The sequence below is a fragment of the Platalea leucorodia genome, assembly GCF_965183815.1.
Source record: "Platalea leucorodia genome assembly, chromosome: 3".
Classification (NCBI taxonomy): Eukaryota; Metazoa; Chordata; class Aves; order Pelecaniformes; family Threskiornithidae; genus Platalea; species Platalea leucorodia.
Window position 1 is genome coordinate 99,976,553 of NC_138825.1, and position 24,000 is coordinate 100,000,552.

A 24,000-nucleotide genomic window follows, 5' to 3' on the forward strand; every position below is an offset into this window, starting at 1 on the left:
ACCTGAATTCTTATATGTCAACGGGAGCTATGATGTGCTTCATTTACTTGCCTAATTTGGAATAAAAAGTAAAATGGACTATGAGAGAAAGAGCCACAGAGCACACATCTATATTCTTTGTTTAATAAAGAGGTCAGAGCAGCAATACCTACAAACTTGCACACATTTGTGTGAGTATTGTGAACAACGTAGATGTTACTGGCAAAACCCTTTGCAGCAAAGTCAGGATTTCCTATTTACAGGAAAGTAGAAATACTATCAACTGCTTTGCAAAACTTGTATTATTAATCATATCATGCAGTAATGTCCAGAAATACAACGTGGCATGTTATTTTAACAGCAGCAATTCCATACTACTATTTAACCATAAGTCCTAAGAAAAAATCACCATCTGATGCAAACAACTTTAAACTATTTTGATTTGATCTCATGATGCTTAATTAAACTGGAAGCAAACACCTATCTCTAGCTCTAACTAGACGAGAGAATTTTCTGCAGTATTTCTAGAACGATTGTGTCCACAACACTAAACAGAAGTAACGCTGACAACGCTGATAGTGACTTCCCTTTAGCCACGGGCCAGGGTTATATGTTTACAGGCATTGCTAACATTCTCTACATTTCATATAGTCAGTGAGGAATCTTATCCCAGCTCCTTCCTATGACTTAGCAGAATTTAACGGGACTCCGCAAGAAGTTATTCACATTTGATCATACTTCTTGGAATACAATCAAACGCAACCCACGTGAGCGTGCTTTCTCAGTCCTCTTGCTTCCAGAATCCACTACAGATCTCTTTCCCACTGCTTTGGTCAATAGGTATACAAAACAAATTGAAGAAATCAAACCATGCAGACCAGTGTGTCAGTAATATGCCAATAGGACTCATCTGAGTGTTTCAAAATTCTGAGGTGCTCCATAAGAGAAGGAAACAGAATGCTAGCAAGCATAAATGAATGTGCACAATACACAAAGGACTAATTCCAACCTATAAACCAGAACTTTAAACAAAAATGATAATATATGATAGTAAGAATCTTGCATAGACTTAACATATTTAGTGATACACTTATTGCCAAAAATAACCCAATTTTGACGGCAACTGAAACTTATTTCCATTCAGCTAAAGAACGATATTATGATTCCTTGGACTAAACTCTATGGCCAGATCACAGAGGTTTTGCAAGAAATTCCTAGCTTTCAGGCTCAGCTCTAACCATTCATATGGAACCAAATGGGGAAGAATAATAGCTGTCCACAATGTAAGGCCTCAGGATTTCCAGTTCTTTTGAGTCCAACTCCTTGCTGCTTCTTATTAGCAAATTACTATAGCCAAAGGAAAGAAAACAAAATCTTTTTCCAGCTACGAACAACAAGAAAGCTGTACTAATTCAGCTTGACTCAGATGCAACAACAGCAATCCATGCACTTATGGCTTCAAGTCATGCTTTTAATTCTCATGCCTAGTTGTATAAATTTTAACCATAAAACAAACGCACTCAAAACACCTCTTCTGCTTATTTTTTATTAAAATATAAAACGAATTCCAGACTATCCTCTTCAGCCGAGGTCATACCAGACAATCAAACTCAGCAGCCACCTCTCTTCACATGAATATCACCTTCAACAACAGTTATTTCCCATTTGAACAATGCACTTGTTAACCTCCAGGCTTCAATTTATATGCAAAAAAAAAAACCACCATTAAGGAAGCTATATGAAAGGAGTAGATCTCCTGATGATTGATTCACTGCCATAAAGCTGATTCCTGGAAACTAACATGACTATGGAGTTCAGACTATGGACATTTTTTACTCGGCGTTCAGTCTACTGCTGAGGCAAAGGCTGTTCAGCTCCTAACAACTTGCATCTTGGTTGAGTCACTTCACGGTTTTGCACAAATACTCTGATTTCATAGACCTGGATGTTCAGAGGAATGCCACAAAGGACCATACTAAAAGAGGGAAAAAAAAAAAAAAAAACACACAAAAGAACTCGGGTACAGTGAAATCCGAAAGTCCTTTTCTTTAGCCTTTGGGGTTGAAATTCAAATTAAACATTGATTTTTACTTCAAGCCTACATGCCTAGGATGCACCTGGACCACCTACTGTCTCGAAACTCCCATAACAATTGCACATTACTGTTTTTTTCTTCAAACTTGTATTTAAAGAAAACGTTTAATGTAAATTCAATAGTAAGTTTGGGAATCACAGTAAGTCATGTAAATGAAAATGCATTTTCACATTTCTTCTGACAATTAAATCACTTTTAGCCTGTTATTAAAGCAATTTAAAGACCTAATTTTGTAGAATACAAAAAATATTTGGAAACATATCATAAAAGTATTTTGACTTTCTTTATGTTCAGTTATACTAGGTAAGCATAGCCATTCAACATATAATAATGTTATGAATAGACTGTCATTTTGCCAATACAGAATAAAAATTATTCACTCAATCTTTAAAATTCACTTGTTCTATCTCACTACGACAAGAGTATGAAATGATAATTTCCAAATAATGAAAGAGAAATACAGATAGTAAGTGGTTCTACTGAAGCTAATTTTTACAGTCACTGCTGTTAGGAAAAAAAATTCTATTTCATTTTATGATAAGTTTAACACAAAAATATAATTTAATCAAGAACTTGACTATCTAGTATCCTGATAACCAATGAAAGCAAGGGCAATATGCTTAACTATATTAATGCCTTGTTACCATGACATACTCTTCCACAGATTTCAGGGGAATAAGATTTTACAGGTAATATATGCTGCACTTTTATTGCATTTTTTTATATCCTAGAAGAGAGCAAACGTTTTCTTAAAGTTGTATAGTAGCCTTTATACATCTCAGGAGAATTCAAGCCTAGCCATCTATTTGCATTACAGTACTACTGATGTACAATTAAAAAAAGATAAGATTTTAATCTGTACAGAGGAATTTCAATTATATTTATAGCTTTATCTCTTAGATGTCAAATATTGTGGCTTGCTGTTCAACATGTCATTCTAGGCTGCAGATTTGTAAAGTTTAAATAATTCAAGAATAAAAGTAGCAACCAACATTCAATTATGGAATTATAATTAAAAATGTGACAGAATAAAGACCTTTTCCTGATTTATGAATCAAAATACGTTCCCGTAATGTTAGACACCATTACCCAATATAAAGGGGGCAAGTAAAAGAAGAATCCAGCTGCAAATCAACTCCCAAATCTCAAACAAATGAGAAAGTAAAATACCAAAACCAAATGTAACCAACTGACTGATAAAGAAAATATTCCTGGGGATTTAAGGAGATGGAAGTTGTTTTAAAGAACCACCACATCATCCATTCATTATAAATTGCACTGGGGATAGATTGCAGATTATCAAGTGCCTATTTCTATTTTCATTTAAATACACAGGGTTTTTTTTATAATATAATTGCATAGATCTTCAAAGCATTATAGCATAAGCACTTCTAATTTACTTCTACACATTATATTTGTTTATTCCTTATGATCTTATCTCCCTCTAGTGGCTGGCCCTCACAAAAATGTACTTCTACCTGTACGCAGAGTCATGGGATGATTCAGGCTGGAATGGACCTCAGGAGGTCTCTTATCTAACCCCCCACATGGAATTTCTGGTTGGCCCTGGTAGAAACATTCACCACCAGCTGTTTGCAATCAAGGTAAAGCCGCACTCCTGAATCAAGATTCAAGGACCTCCTAAGATCATCTGGAAAATAAATGCAAGAGCCAGGAAAATCAAACTGCTGGAACTATCTCATTGGGATGTATCTTCGTCCCAAAGTTTCATCACTTCTTAACAGAGTAGAAGAGGTATTCCTTTGCATACTGATGCAGTATATGCCTGGCAAGTTGTCTTGTCTTCAGTTTCATACATGATCATCATGTGTGGAAAAAACATCTACAATATATATTAACAATCAACTGAAGCTCAAAAGCTTCATTGTGAAGGGTTTGCTTCTTTACCAATCACAGACCCTGAGCAAGGTTAAGTCTGAGTAAACTTTCCTCTTCCTTCTTCCAGGAAAACGACCAAGTGTGCAAGAGGGCCAATGGCATCCTGGCTTGTATCAGGAATAGTGTGGCCAGCAGGACCAGGGAGGTGATCATGCCCCAGTACTCGGCACTGGTGAGGCCACACCTCAAGTACTGTGTTCAGTTTTGGGCCCCTCACTACAAGAAGGACACCGAGGTGCTGGAGCGTGTCCAGAGAAGGGCAACGAAGCTGGTGAAGGGTCTAGAGCACAAGTCTTATGAGGAGCGGCTGAGGGAGCTGGGGTTGTTTAGTTTGGAGAAGAGGAGGCTGAGGGGAGACCTTATCACTCTCTACAGCTACCTGAAAGGAGGTTGTAGCGAGGTGGGGGTCGGTCTCTTCTCCCAAGTAACAAGTGACAGGACGAGAGGAAATGGGCTCAAGTTGCACCAGGGGAGGTTTAGATTGGATATTAGGAAAATTTTCTTCACAGAGAGTGGTTAGGCATTGGAACAGACTGCCCAGGGAAGTGGTGCAATCACAGTCCCTGGAAGTATTCAAAAAGCTTGTGCATGTGGTGCTTCGGGACATGGTTTAGTGGTGGACTTGGCAGTGTTAGGTTAACAGGTTGGACTCGATGATGTTAAGGGTCTTTTCCAACCTTAACGATTCTATGATTCTATGAAAATGTCTGTCATGAGGACCTTCACTAGTGGGAAGGGATGAAGAGTCATACCTCAGACAGGAACCTCTGACAACTAGAAAACAACATGCTCATTGCCACTTGTGATCAACCACTACAGAAAACAACAAGCCATAGGAAACCGCAATAAGATGATCTGGAAAAATAAGTCAGGAAGAATGAGAAGCTTCACCAGCCTGAATGCCACCAGGTCCCCCAGGAAAGAGTCCTAGAACACAGGGGCTAAAGAGCCATGTCTCATTCTCAGTAAGAAGTCACAAGGACAAGAAAGCTGTTCTATCATGAGGATAATTTTGTAAATATTGTAACGCTTAAGTTTTGGAGATTTATTAAAAAAAAAAAAAAAAAACAAAACCAAAAAACCAGACTCTTGCACAATTATCAGCTGCACTTCAGTAGCATATGCAACAGTAATAAACATCAGTGCAATATCAAATTGCATTATCAAAGGAATTACTTTTCAACACAGAAGTGCACAAGTAGCAACTGTCTCTTCTGTAAAAACTGGTAAACGATCAGAGTACTACAAGAGAGCATTTCATACCGCTGTGCACCAAATACTGCTAAGAAAAAGAATATATATCACAAGCGTATATGTGGCAAAGGAAAGCAGAAAGTGATGGGTTGCGTTAAAGTCATCCATCTGTATCAGCACGTTGATTCCAGGCTACTAGCTAAAGAAGCAACTGAATAACGCCTTAAAGAAATTGATCCAGCTTTCATTCCTTCCTTTGTTCTAAACACCGCATCATCTTTCAAGTCTCCAATTTCACATTCACAGACTAATCATACAAATAGATCTGAAAACAGTTAACAGCCAAATGATGATCACCACTACAAGAGTATTTTATGTTCAACTATCAGAGCATTTTTACAACTGTACTGCAATTACTTAATTTGTCTTGATTAATCTTATTACTTTCTTGTTTCAAGTATTTTAAAAGCATACTGGAGTTACCCTCCTCTTTTTTGGGCTGGGGGCGAGTTATTTTTTAAGCAACAAGAAGGATGTGAAAGAATCTATGGGAATTAACGTTTAGAGTAAGATTACACTTTATAGAAAAAAACAAACCAGCCCTAAAATAACACTGAAGTTATGAAGCCAACTGGCATAACCGTTCAGTCAAAAATAACACATCTACCACCATTTGACAGTTGATCCTATCATCTGAACAACAATAATTTACCATTTAGGCACTCTTAGCCTAGCAATTTGCAGAGTAATTTTAATTACAGTGCCTAAAGAACATTTTATTTTGTGCTCTGCATTTGTCTCTGTTGTGAACATGCCAGTACATGATCATTCCCTTCGCAACAGAGCATCTCTACCACTTTCAGTGCTTTCTATGTAGGCACTACTTGATTTTTTTTTTCCCACTGAATACATGGTTTCACACTTCATTTACAATATACTTTACAGATTCCTCTCTAAAGGTAAAATATTGTTTCTTAAAAACTTTTCTACGGTGTTTTTATCAATGAGCCCTGGGGTATGTCCACATCAGTGATTCAGAGCACAGGAGGAGTTCTTTTTGGTGCAAATTTTCCTTGTGCCTATGCTTAGTCTGGCGATAGGCACTCCACTGCGCCACTGATGTGTCCAAGGTAACCTCCTTCCTGCTGAACACTGAAGTTGTGTGCCAAGAATTCTTAGGATTGAAAACTGGCATAAATACTGCAGCCATTAAAGATGAATGCAAACACACAATTTTGAAACCATAACCATTTGCAGCAAATTGAACACCCCCTCTTTGCAATACACCAGTCAGTAATGAATAATTAACCTTAGTCTTTAGCAAGTATCATGGATGTATCTTCACAATGCTCCGCTAAGATAAAACAGTATAATTATCTCCACCCTACAGGAAAGGAACAATGGCAGGAGTGTCAGAAAATAAAAATGCCAAAAGAAGAAAGTACCAATAAGAATTGTGTTAATCTTCATTTTTTCAGGACATTAAAAATTATATGACATTTTACGGTGAAAAAGCACAGGCCACTGACTTCAGTTACAGGTGTGAAAAATCAGATTTTTTTTTATCCCAGTCTGAAGTTGGTTATCTAGAACTTGAGAAGAATGAAAATTACATTGAAATAGCAGTTTGCTTGTGAAAAATGCAGTAACTACAACCCATGCTTCATTCACAATGTGCTTTCTAACTTTCGAAGCTAAACACATGTTGTGGTTTAATCCCAACCAGCAAGTAAGCACCACACAGCCACTCGCTCACTCCCCCCTTCCCAGTGGGATGGGGGAGAGAATCAGAAGAGTAAAAGCAAGAAAACTCGTGGGTTGAGATAAGAACAGTTTAATAATTGAAATAAAGTAAAATAATAATAGTAGTAGTAGCAGTAGTAGCAGTAGTAGTAGTAATAATAATAATATACAAAGCAAGTGATGCACAACGCAACTGCTCACCACCTGCCAACTGATGCCCAGCCCGTCCCCAAGCAGCGATCCGCCCCCTCCCGGCCAACTCCCCCCAGGTTCTATACTGACCATGACGTCATGTGGTATGGAGTAGCCCTTTGGCCAGTCTGGGTCAGCTGTCCTGGCTGTGCCCCCTCCCAGTTCCCCGTGCACCAGACAGAGCATGGGAAGCTGAGAAGTCCTTGACCAGTGTAAGCACTGCTTAGCAACAACTAAAACATCAGTGTGTGATCAACATTATTCTCATCCTAAATCCAAAACACAGCACTACACCAGCCACTAGGAAGAAAATTAAGAAAATTAACTCTATCCCAGCCGAAACCAGGACAACACAGGATCATAAGACTTCATTTATTTCTAGGGCCTATCAAAAGAGATGCTATAGTAGAAAGTTATAACCCTGTGATTGAAAACAGGATCCAAGGCGCATACATGTCTTCATACATGTGCATACATCTAGAGTCAAAGCACAAATAGGTGGAATTGGACCTGTTCACATAGTATTTTTTTAAAACAGAAATAATAGATATTTACACTGTTACTGTTTCTGACAGCTTGTTTTTATTCTTTCAATTTCCTTTAAGCACAGGAAATTGCAACTGAAAAAAGTCTGTATTTTCCTGAATTCAACTAGTAATTAATTGGCATTCAACTGCAAAATTTAAGTTATTACCTCCCCTCAAATCCTTTCTTGAAACCTTTGTAAGAAAATGCATTTTTTGTTTCTTTTTTAACAAAATACATATCTCCTCTTAAATCTTATCCCATTTAAGGAGCTAGATTTACTGAGGTTTAGGTACTCATTCAAATTATACTTTCTAATCCCTTTCCCCTTCCCAAAAAGTCTGCAGACCACCTGATCTATCTTCCAGGACTTGAAAGAGACATATGTACTATAATTCATTGTAGCCAGCATTACTTTTTGCCCCATATCTGGTATAGCCATGTCTCAGAGAACCTAAGCTAAAATAAGATTGTCTACCAAACACTCAAAAATACTTCATAGTACTCTGGAAAGCTGAGATCTCACAATACTAAATGGAAAGTATCACAGGCCAAACAAAACTGACATAAGGTCTGAAACATCCACTCTAACACATACCACAGGCCAGGCAGAGATAGATGAGAGAGGAAGCCTGCTTGATTCTGCCTAGGCTGTTCAAGGTAAGGAGCAGGTCACAAACCTCCAAAAATTAGCATACACTTTTTCATGCTCTCAAAGAGACTGCACGTGTATGTTACACTTTCCTCACAATACTCTCAAAAATATTAGCAAGGGTTAGGCCAATGACTAATATGTCAATAATACTGCCCATTGCACTGAACAGCATTTTCTCACTATTTCCTTGAACATATTGACTGTGCAATAAGAGCACGGTGAGGCACTGAACACGTTGCCCAGAGAAGTTGTGGATGCCGCATCCCTGGAAGTGCTCAAGGCCAGACTGGATGGGGCTTTGAGCACCTGGTCTGGTAGAAGGTGTCTGCCCATGGCAGGGGGTTGGAACCAGATGATCTTTAAGGTCCCTTCCAACCCAAACCATTCTATGATTCTATATTCTTCTGTCTTTGCTCACCTCCAGTTTCTTCTTTTATTCTTAGACTGTAAATCTGCTAAGGCAAGCTCAACTCACACACAGCTGTCCAATTATTTTTTTTTATTTAACCAACAAAAAAGGCTAACCTTGCCTTTCAGATAGTACTGTTTGTGGTCACTTACCTGCTTGGTGAATTAATTTAGTCACATAGTACCTGTATTTCATAAAGGACTTTGGTTTCCTAATGATTTAGTGGTAAAGTAACATTTTTCTAGTCCTTATCTATAAAAAGCCTCTGTGTGGCTTGCCTTTTTTCCCCATGCTTCAGAACGACCAACAAAATGAATAAAATTATAAGCAAAGAGAGAAAAAAAAAAAAAAAAACAAAAACACCTTTAAAAGACATTACTGTGCCTTTTGCCCAATTATCTACTTTAACAAGCATCTATTTAAATATGTAGTACAAAGTACACATTAACTACATCCTCACAGTCACATATTTAGATATTTTTCATTTGTTGAGTTACCTTGTCTGCATCCACTTTTCCTCTGATAAATTCTTTCTTCCAAAATTCTAGTGCCTGTTCCAGAGTCAAGCCGATGCCTTTTAAGAACAGTCCGTATTGCATACGGCCTCCATGACGGAGATGATGGTTATCACGTAGGGCTTTGTGCAACTGGCGCATGCAAAGAGGGAATGATTTCACAGAAAGCTGTCAAGAGAAAAATTTGTGTTTAAGGCATACTGATCATTTAATTTGTAGGCTATACGCTTATTGTGATTATTAATTGGCTCCACTTGAAAATGACAATGGCTGGGAGAAACGATATGCATGTGCAGAGTGCCTTGGGATTGATGATAACAAAGCGTGTCCATAAGCCATCAAATCCAATCTCAAGAACAAAATCCAAAGGACAGATACTACAGGTGGTAGTATCAGGCTATCTTCAGCTACAAAGTAACACAGGTTTAATTGCTGTCAGGAAAAATACATCCACAGTTCCATTACAATGTTTCTTGCTTCTTCCTTATTTTAGCTTCTGGAATGGCAAGGTGACCTTTGTTAAGAGTTTTTGGGGGTTGGAAGAAGGGATGGGTTTTTTAAACATCTTTGAAAAACTACAAGCAGGAGTAAAATCCATTGCAACTGATCTGCAGGTTTTTTCCCTGAAGAATACTATTTCTTATAAAGCAAGATCTCAGAGATAAAAAATGTAACATTCAAGTTTACTTGGGCTTTGCATTTTTATTTTTAACATCTGAGTCACACCATGGAATTCACTACCAAAGGAACACCGCCATGGTTAAGATGGACACTGAAAACACAAACAATCTCTAAAGTTCAGATAAAGGAGCTGTAATGTGTTTTTAATTGTCTCTGCACCATTGATGTGTTTTTACAATCCATTTTATTTAGTTCCTTGTTTTGAAAAACCCTTCTTTAAGTCAAAAGTCCAAAAAAGAGCATTGAAAAGACTAATATTGCAATGCAATAATCATAAACTAAATATCATGGGTTGCTAAATTATTAAATAAGAAAATTTTGTTAAACTGTTTATAATTATGTTAGGTATTTGTGAAAGTACACAAAATTAAGCAGCAAATTAAGCAATTCATTATAGCTCCAGTCTAAATCCTGATTAGATGAATTTTCAGTTAATTCTGCTCCATTTTAAACTTTATCACAATTTCATTCAAGTAGTTCTCAAGAGTTACAAAACAAATATGAATCAAAAAAGATAAAGGCTTTATATGTTGTCTGTACATAGAATACTTGAATTTAAAAAGTTACGTATCAACATACAACATAAGTCAATAAACACAGAGGACTTACAGTATCGATCTGTTCTAGAGAAATTTTTCCAGTGTTCTTTTGCACGCTGTAATCTGGGCCAATGTAAGAATGGCTGAAAAACAAAGCAAACAGTACAGCAAAAAAAATATTTTAAGTTTACAAATTTAGAAATAAATTATTTTACCAATTAAGGGCTGCAAATATTTTATATCAGGCAAAACCAAGAAAACAGTATTTGGCAGTTATGTAAGTAATTAAGATTTATAAAACCAACGTTAGAGTCAACATGGAAAAGAAACCCTCCCTCCCTTTATCTGAAAGGAGTGGTGAGGGGTCATTCAGAACTCAGATCACGCTACTGTTGAGAGAGACCTCTGAAGATCATCTAGTCCAACCCCCTGCTCGAAACACAGTTAACCACAGCAGGTTGCTTAGCATCTCATCAAGCTGGGTTTTGAGCATTTCCAAAGACAGAGACTCCATAACCTTGTGATGAACCCGTTCCAGTGTTTGACCACCCTGGCAGTAAAAAAGTGTTGTCTTATGTTTAAGTGGAATTTCCTGTATACCAGTTTGTGCCCATTGCCTCCTGGCCTATCACTGGATACCACTGAGAAGAGTCTCACTCTGTCTTCCTTACTCCCCATCATCAGGCACCTATTTATATGCGCTGATAAGATTCACACACACAGCCTCCTGAAATTCATCTCCTCCAGGCTGAACCATCTCAGCTCTCTCAGCCTCTACTCATACATACCGGGGAGCCCAGGACTGGGCACAGCCCTCCAGATGTGGCCTCACCACTGCTGAGTAGAGGGGAAGGAACACATCCCTTGACCTGCCGGGAGTGCTCTTCCTAATGCTGCCCAAGAGACTGTTAGCTTTCTTTGCTTCAAGGGTACGCTGGTGGCTCATAGTCAGCTTGTTGTCCATCAGGACCCCAAGGTCCTCTTCGGCAGCCCTGTTTCACAGCCATTCAGTCCTCAGCCTATACTGGTACATGGGGTTATTCCTCCCCAGATGCAGAGCTTGGTATTACCCTTTGTTAAACTTCATAGGGGTCCTGTCAGCCCATTTCTCCAGCCTGTCCGCGCCCATCTGAAAGGCAGCACACCCATCTGGTGTAAACCATTCCTCCCAGTTTTATATCATCTGAGACTTGCTGAGTGCGCACTCTGTCCCATCACCTAGGACATTAAAGAAGAAGCTAAACCATATAGGATCCAGTATCGACCCCTGAGGTACTCCACTAGTGATTGGCCTCCAGCTGGTCTTAATGCCTCTGATCACAAACCTTTGAGCACAGCACTTCAGCTAGTTTTCAGTCCACCTCACTGTTCATTTACCTAGCCCACACTTCATCAGTTGTTGATGAGGATGTTACAAGAGACAGTGTCAAAAACCTTGCTAAAGTCAAGACAAACAACATCCACTGCTTTCCCCCCCATCTATTGAGCCTTCTATGATAAAATGACCAGCTATGAGGTTAGTCAAGCATAATTTCCCATTCACAAATCCATGCTGAACACTCATGATCACCTTCTTGTCCTTCATGTCTGGAACTGAGATGAGGCTGACCAGCCTATGGTTCCATGGATCCTTCTCCTTACTCTTTGTGAAGGCAGGGTTCACTTTTGCTTTCTTCCAGTAATCAAGAACCTCTTCTACTTTGCTACTTGTGTAGTATTTTAAAAACACAAACACACAAACACACAAACAAACACACAAACAAGCTGATGTATCACTATGAACATCTACTCTGGGGGAAAAGTAAAAACTCAAAAACTACTTAAGTGTACCAATAAAAAGCTGGGAAGGCTTTTACTACAGTACTGACATGCAAACTCTTGACAGTAGCTGTCTAGCCAAAATAGCACAGGACTTTGCTTGTGCTGCCTCATCTTTCCTACTGCAACAAAGCTACTTCTGATACCTGAGCTAGGTTCAGGTAACCCTACACTACAGCAGAGACAGTCACGTAGACATTGTCACCAAAGTAATTTCAAATCAAATACAAGCATCTAATGCCCAGCTTTTACTTTTAAAGATACAGACTTCTTGAATGAGGATATATGCAGGGCTGCAGAATACGCCAAGAGAAATGCTTACAGCAGAACGCAACCAAACTCAAGTGCTGGCAGAACAGCAGGCAATAAAGCAAACGGGGGCTTTGGATACAGCATACTGGTCCAAAAATCAGGTTGCTAAGTCTGGGTAAGAACAAATTTCTTTGTGCAAGAGGGATTTTGCAACTAACTTACAAAGATCATTTCTTAAATCTTTTGAAGGCATAGAGGTTAACTCCAGAAAAAAGGAATCTTAGCTAAATGATGATACTTGGTTGCTATGGATTATTTTGTGTATTTTAATACTGTAAAGTGTGAAAAGCATATAGGTAAGAGTTGATTTTACTACAGTACAAATTGTTTAATTATACAGGCATTCATTCGTTCTTTAGTCTTATTTCTGGCACACACTGGCGCACTAGGCAAGCTTACTATAGTTAATAGATGGGGTTTTTTTTCATTACACAACAATGGATAAATAATTAAAAGTATTTGAAAGTGTTTGAGCTGTGTGTGTCTATTACTCCTGATTCTACTAAAGAAGTATCTAAATTTCCTTGTAGAACCAGATCTACGTCACTTTGCTCAGGCAAACTACAAACAAAACAAAAATGACAGTCCCAAAAATATTACAATCGAAGCATAGAACAACAGAAAACAGCTGTTGCTTAGGCAACTTTTTTTTTTTCCTTTTTTTTTTTTTTTTTTTTTTTTGTTGTTAAACAACTGATTAGGGAAATGACCATTCAGTCTGTTATCACATCCCAGGATGAGTGCCAGTAACTTCTTAAGCTGCTTTACCATAATGACTTTAGATCATCCGCTTGTATCCTATAGTACTTATTACAATCATACCAATACTGAAAAAAATTGCTAAACTACGCAAAACCACTTCTTCCTAGCATCCGTAGAAAGGATTTGCCTGGGAAGAGGAGGTCCAAAAAGAAGACAAAAAAGTTTTTCTATACAATAAGTGAACAATATAAAACTTCAGAAGTTACTGCTAAAAGAGGACATACTCTCTGACTCTTGCTGACCATCACGTCTGGACTTGGTAGAAAACTTTACTAGTCAATGCTGGGGCAGGGGAGAAGAAATTCTACTTTTCAGACTCTGAAAAATAGCTCAAATGTTCTCAGCATGGTAAGCAAACAGGAAAAGTTTTTCATAAATGTCTCCTTATTTTTACATTAAAAAAGTAGCGTATGACCTTTGCAAGGTCAAAGTTTCTTGATATCTGACAGCACTCACCACAGAGCTGAACCCTACAAACTACCTTCAGAGGTGGCGCTCTGAAAAAGAGTACGCTTTATCCATCCAGAATACGTGGCAGACTGGGGCTGGGCATAAAAAGTCCAGCACTAGTCATGTGGTCTTTGGCAGCTAAGCTGTTGGATTCCAGTCCCAAGGAGCTCAAGGGAATAGAGCTTTTGGGTTTGTAATTTTAAGTGCCAGGTCTTCTGATTTTCTACAGTACAAATTCCCCAGGTCCCTTGATTTCATCACAAGAAAATCACACTGCTTTCTCCACGGATTGCCATTATTTTCTCTACATTTCTATTAAAAAATCTCAACAACCTTGGGAAAAAAAAATTAAGACTATCCTTTGTTCTATGAACAATGGTCCTCATTTTTTAATGTCATTAAACATTGCCAAACAGCTTCCTAACTGCTGGTTTGAAAACATGTAACAACACAAACCAACCAGCCTTGTGATAACCCTTGCTTTCTTCTCTTATTTTTTGCTTCCAGTTTTAGGTCTTATTTTGGACTCATCTTTTCTTTTATTCCACATAGCTTCTGAGGTTACTTCCTGATCTTACTCACCTAGAAGCTTCTTACTCACCTAGAAGTATCTATAGTCCTTCATAATTTCTTTTTGTGGTTTACTGGAACGCAAGCAGCAATGTCTCCATTTTTCACTTAAAAAACAGTTTCATTTTACCTCCATATATAAATTCCTGTCTCTCTCCATTCAGCCAGACTCAATCACTCAAAACCAGCTTTTCTAAAATCCAAAATCTTAGTTACCAAAAGTTTTCTAAACATATCTTGCAACTAAAGATCAATACGTACATTCGCACCGCTGTTGACCAAGAAGAAACCTCCACTACATCAATGTTTCCAAGAATGGAATCCATGTCTTTCAAATAAACAGCTGTAGGACTGTTCTGATAAATATTGTATTATTCTCAGATGTGTTAGTATATCATGAGACTTAGTGAGGATATGAGGGGCACTTTGTAGATGTTAAGGATAGCAAATGACACCAGTCTATTAAGGTGTGTATTCTTCTTTACTTGCTTGTGAGATGAGCGTAAGTGAGAAGGAGGGTGAACATGTCTGCAGGAATATTGTGTTATTAATTAAAAAAAATCCAATCTTGAAAAACACTTGGTTTCTGTATCAACCTTATGAACTATCATCTGAAGACAGAATTAATAGAATCATATAAATGTTGGTTGTAAAGGATGTTAGAAGACCATTTAGTCCCACACCCCACTTTAAGTGGGACTACTGCCAACGCTAGTCAGGTGAGCCCTGGATTTTTCTAGCTGAATCCTAAAAATCTCCAAGAACCAGGATTCCACATCTCTGGGCAATCTGCTTCACTATCATTCTAGCATAGACATTTTTCCTAATGTCTGATCTAAACCTCCCAAGCTGCTATATGTGACCACTGTCATTTGTTATATCCTCTGGCACCATCACGAATTCCAATGCCATGATGTCTGTCCTTCAAACACTTGTAGGCTGCTATTTGATCATCCCTAAGCCTCCTCTTCACCAGACTAAACAAAGTCAGCTCAGCTTCTCCTTGTAATTCATGCGCGGGCACAGTCCTATAGTAGTTTGATGGGATTACATACAACAGTTTTTGTCTATCTTTGAAATTATTCCTGCTGAGGATTTTAAACAGGAGAGTGTTACGACTCTGTAATTTCACCACAAAACCCATATAAACTCGTTCGAAAGCAGAAGTTGCAGGAGTTGCAGAAGTGTTCTTCTCATGCATTTAGACATAAAGTTTCCATTTTTATTAAATTGCTGAAGTTTTAGCAATTTAAATCTCCTTGTAGCCTACTGTGAGCATGTGAAATCCCTAAGCACAATCTTGCATCAACTATTTTAACATTTTAACCAAAAATGTTCTCTTTTTTTTGGTCTAGTAAAATTAATATTAGAAAGCACCAATGAAACAGAATAGGACAAAAAGAGGACCGAAGTCACAGATAAAATACACATTCAGTCCAGAACAGTCCAATTACAAAATACATGTTATGTCCATTTAAAAAAAATGGGCATGGATTAAAATATCTATGCAGACATAATCCACAGTAAAATGACCTTTTCTGAGGACTAGCTAATTTAAAAGTCACAAGCAGATATGAATAGCTGCCAAAAACGTGTGGGGCATTAACAACCAAACAATGCTCTGTCACCTTCAATTGTATGCTGTTTTCACATGTTTCTATCTAAGCTTTTGGTCCCCTGATAAAGCTCTATTGACATATGCCAAAAATAAAATACTGCTGTAAGGATTCACACAATGAAGGTAGAGGAAAGCCTGCAACTAATATTCTCCTTTCTTATGAGCAACATGAAGCAAAAATGAGTCACAGATTCATAGAAAAAAGTAACAAACAAGACCTATTTGGTCATCCATTTGTTCATTACCAGAGCTTGTTTTTCAAGTTGTAAGGTTTGATGTATTTTGTGTATTTTAAAGGAACTTCCAAAGAGGCAACTCGGATCGAGTGCATGCTCAGTAAGTTTGCAGACGACACCAAGTTGAGCAGGATTGTTGATCTGCTGGAGGGTAGGAAGGCCCTACAGAGGGATCTGGCCAGGCTGGATCGATGGGCCGAGGCCAGCTGTATGAGGCTCAACAAAGCTCAGTGCTGGGTCCTGCACCTGGGTCACAACAACCCCAGGCAACGCTACAGGCTTGGGGAGGAGTGGCTGGAGAGCTGCCTGGCGGAAAAGGACCTGGGGGTGTTGGTTGACAGCCGCCTGAACATGAGCCAACAGTGTGCTCAGGTGGCCAAGAGAGCCAATGGCATCCTGGCTAGTATCAGGAATCGTGTGGCCAGCAGGACCAGGGAGGTGATAGTGCCCCTGTACTCGGCACTGGTGAGGCCGCACCTCGAGTCCTGTGTTCAGTTTTGGGCCCCTCACTACAAGAAGGACATTGAGGTACTAGATCGTGTCCAAAGAAGGGCAACGAAGCTGGGGAAGGGTCTAGAGCACAAGTCTTATGAGGAGCGGCTGAGGGAGCTGGGGTTGTTTAGGCTGGAGAAGAGGAGGCTGAGGGAAGACCTTATTGCTCTCTACAAGTACCTGAAAGGAGGTTGTAGCCAGGTGGGGGTTGGTCTCTTCTCCCAAGTAACAAGTGATAGGACAAGAGGAAACGGCCTCAAGCTGCGCCAGGGGAAGTTTAGGTTGGATATTAGGAAAAGCTTCTTCACTGAAAGGGTAGTCAGGCACTGGACCAGGCTGCCCAGGGAAGTGGTTGAGTCTCCATCCCTGGAGGTATTTAAAAGACAGGTAGACGTGGTGCTTCGGGACATGGTTTAGTGGTGGACTTGGCAGTGCTAGGTTAACAGTTGGACTCGATGATCTTAAGGGTCTTTTCCAACCTTAATGATTCTATGATTCTCTTTGTGTAGTTTTTTAAATTGGTGACAAAAAGTACTGGGAACAGACCCTCCACTTTCACAAAAGCAAAATGGAAGTAACATACCAGTTGTTAGACATACAAATTAACATAAGAATGTGCAAAAAATACCTTTTTGCATAAACGTAGGATACAGTATCCCTGTTAAAGTAGCTGATGTTACACCAGCTTTTTTTTGCAACCTCTCCTTTTCCCATATTTAAAAAAAAAGCGCAGAGAGGATTGTGATTGCTGTGGTACTGAAGGCTGTTCCACTTACATAGATGCACAGCATATATAAAAAGAAATTTCAAATTTCTCAGTAATTACTCTTAGAGAGCGCAATTTATAAAAAGCTAACCTAATTTTTCTTTAGCTTCAAATGGAGAAAGGTATGCCACTGAGGCGTATTTTTTTAAAATAAGATGTATAGTAATAAAAGCATGGAAGGTTATTGGCATTCAGCAGTATCCCCTAACCAGCTACATAACAGTTACACTGCAATATTTATTTCATTCATTGCTCTTGAACAAAGTTCCATCATATGTAAATAAGCAGAGATACAATGAAAGCTATTTTTCCTATTCTGATTTACACTAAAAGCAATAAAACATGAAACTGTTCCTATGTAATAAAAATTATGAGAATTTTTTTTAAAATCAAAATAAAATGTCAGATTTTAGGTACGGATACCTCGAGCACTAGAGCACTACAGGAACTAAAGAGCATGCTAACTAGATTTGCATCCTAATTCCGGTGCAGTGCTATAATGATGGAGTCTCACCGCTTCCACTTCTAATTCATCCAACATCATTTCAGTGATCTTAATGCAAAGTTGTATGTATTCAAAAACGAGCTTTCATTACTGACATTCAATATTTAAGTAAATTTCTACCCTTAGAGATATTAAAAATGCAACTGAATAAATACCTGAGCAACCCAATCTAACTGGATCTACATCGAGCAGGGGCTAGATTAAACTATCTCCAGAGGTTCACTCCAAGGTAAATGACTCAATGATTCTAAGCCAATGCATTTCCCTCTAATTTTATGGTCTTTGTCCTCCTGCATACTACCGCAGTAAGAAAACTCTCCCAAACAATGTAAAGTGCTAAAAAGCAATCATGTACATAAGGAAGAGACCAGATCTATGCTTAACATGAAGAACATCAGAAAAGTATTTTTTTCTTACTCTTCATCCCCAAACACATTCAAAGAAAGTAGAAAGCTTCTATCTACTGTATACTACTAAGAGAGAGACAGGCTATTTCAGCTGTGTTGTAGAGCACTCTTAATGGTTCACATTTTCAGCTCTCTCCTTAGGTCCATTAAAAGAAGAACATAGGACTCCATTTGTCAATGACAGTGATGGAGAAATCTTCCAAAAAGATCATAGAGCATAAAATACTTGCAACAAGGAAGGCCCATACTCTGAGCAGTGTAATTTGGATTCTGTTTTGTTCATAAAGAAGCTTAACAACTTTGCACTTGCTATAAAAAAAAATTTTTACCAAAGCTACCAATATTTTCTTGTTACTTAGAAGCAACATCAGCTCTGTAAATTATGTTTCATGTCATTTACAGAGCTTTTGTTAAGTTGAAAGGACACTTTCAGGGGATTTTTCCAGTCAAAGCCAATTGCACAGATGAGGTGTCTGAAAAAAAATTGTAGCTAAAACATTCTACTAATACAATTATTTTAACCTGTATGAAAGAACACGCTCATGCTTTCAGTTTATGCTACCTGAGATGATTAAGCAGAGGTTGTAGTCTCTCGTCAGACTGTATGGAAGGCAGCGATCGTGCGGTCAGCTAGAAGAAAACAGAAGTTCAGTTAATAAAATACTAGCTTTAAAGAAATTGATAGCACAAAGCAGGAATGATGTAACAAATCACCCTGTGCTGCTACAACTTTACACAACATTAGATAAGACATACTTTCTCCTATTAAAAAAAACAAAGCACAACCTTCCAGAATCTAAAGTTAGCAGAAATATTTACAAGTTAACAAAGTCAAACAGTGAAAAATAATTTTTCTAAAATTACAGTGTTATTTGAATTAAATAGCAAGACATCATTGAAAGTGGTATACTTTTTTCCAAACATATTTGAACTAGAAGTCACATTCTACCTAGCCTTCCAGCAGTCACATAATGTAAATATAGTCCATTAACCCATATTATATACAATTTACATTTGTATAGAAAAATTTACATAATATTTAGCACTATATGACTTTTATATAGACACACCTCTGTGTATACTTTTTTTAAATGGGCATAACCTGTATTTTGTAATTTGACTGTTCTAAACTAAATACATACTTTTTTTCTTGTAACTGTTTCATATGACTCGTTAAAACATTAAACTTTTTCTGAAAAAATAAACCTAGTAGTCTATAAATCAACAAGTATATGTCACGCTATTGCAGATTACTAGTTAATTGGTGTATTAACTAAAATAATTGGAAAAATACATGTATTAAATTTGCTTAATATCATAGGTGTCTACCTTCACTTGTAAAAGTTAGAAGCATAGCAGTTCTGATACTGATGACATACATCTAATATAAAATATTTAATATGACATGCATTTCATGATTCTTTTGCTGCCAAGTTAGGCTGTATTTTGAAAACCACCTTCATACAAATTTAAAATTTCAACATATTTCATATTGTAGGAATCACTGTCAAGTTCTTAAGTATTTACAGGTAAATTAAAATAGCATGCATACAGTTATACATACTCTTTAAAAATCTTATTAAAAAAACAAACAAAAAAAACTTTTAGCACCAACAGTGTAGCTTCACCTTGCTGGCTCCAACACACCAGTAAAGGCAAGCACTGAAGCAGGACTAACTAGCAGGTGGCAACTTCTGTTTATAACCCACAAACAAATATACCCCAGAAAAAGCTGCGCTCAGTGTTTGGGTACAGGGGGTTTATTTGTAACTGTAAGAAAATCCATGCCAAACTCCATCGGCTCATAGGTAAACTGTGTGAATATGAAGGAGCTTAAGATTTTCCTGAAAGATCCCGCATTCACCACATCCATTTCATAACCTTTGTTGCGAGGCAGAAGTCAGACTGGGGCCAAATTTTAAACTTGTGCCTCGAGCTAGGAATACCAACCACCAGCTAAATGAGAGGAGGTTCAAAACAGCTAGTCTGTCAAGTGAAAATTGAAGCTACTAAACACAAGGACAGCCGGGAAGGAGGAACGGCCATTGCAGCTGTTAAGCCAGCCCTGGCCTGCAGCAATCACTGCTTCAAAATGCCGCTCTTCCAGTCTCGGGTAACCCAAGCGTACTCATCCGATCTGACTGCTGCAGCAAAGGTAACTCAGGCAGTCTCAGCAATCCATTCACCCTTCTTTAAAAAAAAGGCCGGTGTCTTGGCAATTAAAGCATTATCCACATTCCCTTATATTATGGGGCTAGACTGAGATGCCTATGGTATACTAAAAATTCATTAAGCTCTGTATATATTCAGAAGTTTCTTTTGATACAAAACTCATTTTCTTACCACTGAATATTAAAGGCCAACACATGTATTGCTCTATATTTATGTCATCTATAAAGTAACCCTCTAGTTTTGTTTTAAACACAATCAGAAAAACAGAAATTATTTCTGAAGAGAACTTGGAAGGCCTTTAAATACAGGCCAAGTTACTCCACTTGGCTAAAACCAGAACATAACTGATACAGAAAACAATATTTGTGTGCACACTCACATACATATGTATATTTTTACGTGAGACAAGCATACAGTATTTTTTTCTACAGAGTACTTTAAATATTACATTTAATCAGAAAAAAAAAACCATTTCTTTCCTCGTTATAAACGATGCATTTACGACAAGATCATGTGTATGAAAGTCAAACTGGACAGTGGTGTAAGAAGCAAAAAACAAAAAATTCAAAACATGCAAAAGTATTGATATTATTGTCAAAGTTATATATACAATAAACTACGTTGTTATGTAAACATTATCAATGAACAGAAATACTGTTTTAAAACTAATCTGGGAGACCTGTAGGAATTGAGGTAGAAACAAGAACTAGTGATCATGGTGTTTAACCGAGTTTTTTTTCTTGATGTTGCAATGGAGGAATATGGAAGAAGTGACCTATGCTGGCTGTTTCAGGAACCACCATTAAAGGGGGGGGAAAACAAAATCCCTTGAAGTCACAGAAGAATCCACATGGCCAATGTTTTTCTTAATTTTTTTTCTTACTGCCTTGTGTTTCACCAACAATTACAGAATCTGCAAATTTTAGGAGCAAAATGAATCCCCATTTTCGTCCATTATGTTGCCTGGAAGGACAAGATAAAGTTCTCTACAGAGAATTCTCTTGTGAAAATAAGATCATACACCTTTCAACTCCTGCAATAAACACTTTATTAGGTTAGTTCAAATCTTTATTTTCAGGAAGATGTGGGATCCTCATGACACTGTTCTGTTCTGTCTAAAACTAAGAATAGGTTTTGTTAAACACAGTTGAGGAGAACCCATCAAAATATACAAACAATTTTAATTGAAAGAGCAAATTTTCCTTTAACTTACCTGAATTATAAAAATAAAAGGTAAAATTTTAATGTATAAAGTCTTTCCTCATAACTTTCCTCATAACAGTTTTTTCTAACTGAGCCACATTGTAAATAAAATTAGCTTTTACAAAGGTGGTGGTAAAATAATGCTAGTGTTTTCAAATAGCTGAGAATTTTATGTCCTTTTTCAACAGTATTTTTGTAAAAGAAAAAGATAATCCCAATTACAGAATTTAAACTGAGATTCTGCAGACTTTTTCCAATCACTCTGAAATGAAATTTAGACAAATTCCTGCAAGCACAGCCTTGCCCTCACCTCTATATCGCACTCAACACAAAGATCATCTTACAAAAAAAAAAAAAAAAAAAACCAAAACCATGTTACTCGCTATTTTAGATACATGAAAGACATCAAAATGTTGTCAAGTAAGGAGCATAGCTCCAAACTGTAATCATGCTAAAGCAGTTTAATTTCCAGGGAACATAAAACACTGCAGACTGAAGACATTTCCAGTCCCAAGGCCCGGATGCCCAGAGGAGCGGGCAGAGCGAGCCGCAGACACAACAGGTGGACACCTCAGAGCTGAGCTGAGATGGTGAAAGCGGGGGTGAGTGACGCAGATCATTAAGGCAAATTAAGCACCATGTTATCAATATCACACAACATTTATAACTGAGAAAGGAGGAAGAATACTTAACAATATGAGGAAAAGGAATGAATAAACTGAAAGCTGAGGCGACAACTTTGGTCCAAATTCTTACTAGCTTTAGTACCAGAGTCACCTGCTGCCTTTGCTGCAATTCAGATTGCCAACAGTGGAGATAGAGAGGAAAAAAAGAGGTGCAAGCATTGGAGGGAAAAATCAAACCAGAATCTTCATACATTTGAAGTAACCAGAATTTCCAAAAGCAAGCTTTCTAAAGTTTTGACAAAATTCAGTAATATTTTTATGTAGTCTTGTAGAAGAAGAGCAAGAAGCTGAGGAGTTCTTTTCTATTGAGCTCTACGCAACAATCACATCTCTAGTGTTCACTGTGCTGCGTCTGTGGCAAATAAACAGGACGTTTTCATCTGGCATGAAGAAAGTAACAATTTGAGGATGTAGAAAGCACACGATGATTGGAAAGCTACGTGAACATTACAATTGGCAGTGGTACTTCAACTAATAATGAAGGTAAAAGGATGACACCTTATAGGTTGATGTCTAAGAACTGGTCTGTTTTTCTTCCCCCCATCCAAACATGAGACCAGCACATGAAATTGCAAGTTAGCAAAGATTTACTATAAACCTTAAAAAAGTTAACTTGACACAAAGCCTGAAGTTAAGTAGCAGCTCCGCATGCTATCGGGAAGGCAATGACATTTTTATACATGGCAATTAAGAACAAGATTATCATGGCTCAATTAGCTTGTCTCAATTTTTTAGGAGTGTGCGAATTTCTTGATTTTGAGGTTTTCATGTGAGAGCTATTTGCTCTCTAAGTGTTATTCTGCACAAAAGAGATAAGAGAATTTTTATTTTCACAAAGAGTTTACTTTCTAAATGAGATGTCCTAATTAGCTGTATTGCACAAGAAAATCTTAATATGCTGTCAGACCATTTGATGAATACATTTTTTTAAAAGAATCACATTAAGTTGGATGTCATTGACAAAAATTACATGGAAGGCCTAGGAGAAAAGCACAGAAAGAAGGGTTTTGTGGCAAAGGTTACTTTTAGCTGAGGCATGCTACTGAATTATTGCAGGCCCTTTCTACAATTTACCAGGAATAAAACAAAATGTTCTGTTAGGAGGGTGCATTAGAGAACCTAAAATGTAAATTATTATCAAGAGGATTTCTTTATCAATTGCTAAGTACTCCTCAAACAACAAGGAGTGTCTGAAGGCATGCTGGCCACATGCACATCCACAGCCTGTGATTTGCCTCTACATAATTTGTCAAGCCCAACTTTTTTTTTTTTAATATCCTAGAACTACCTGTGCTGGCATTCATGTTACTTCTTTCATATATTCACAAACACTGTACAAGCAGGCTTAGTGTGCTTTTGCCTCCTCAGTTCTTTTAAAACCCAGACAGGCAGGATTACATCATACAGGACTCGTATTTAAAAAGGAGGGCGACTGCACTGTGAAAATGTCTAGGGACAGGGTATCTCAAACAATGCTCAGTCCCCGGAAAGTTACCTTGCTTTTTCCCCTAAGAAATTCTTCCTTCATAACTCCAAGCTTTATAACAAAATTTACTTGAAGGAGGCTGGCAGAGACT

At 37.8% G+C, this 24,000-nt stretch overlaps 1 protein-coding gene across 1 annotated transcript in view; it reads right to left on the bottom strand.

Moving 5' to 3' along the window:
• Positions 1-24,000, bottom strand: part of PRIM2 (DNA primase subunit 2) — a gene marked incomplete at its 5' end in the record, with an annotated part of 129,697 nt that overhangs the window by 39,105 nt on the left and 66,592 nt on the right. The window contains 3 exons of the mRNA XM_082306285.1: positions 9,189-9,374; positions 10,497-10,569; positions 18,925-18,992. Coding sequence (XP_082162411.1) covers positions 9,189-9,374; positions 10,497-10,569; positions 18,925-18,992 — 327 coding nt within the window. The remainder of the gene's footprint in view (positions 1-9,188; positions 9,375-10,496; positions 10,570-18,924; positions 18,993-24,000) is intronic.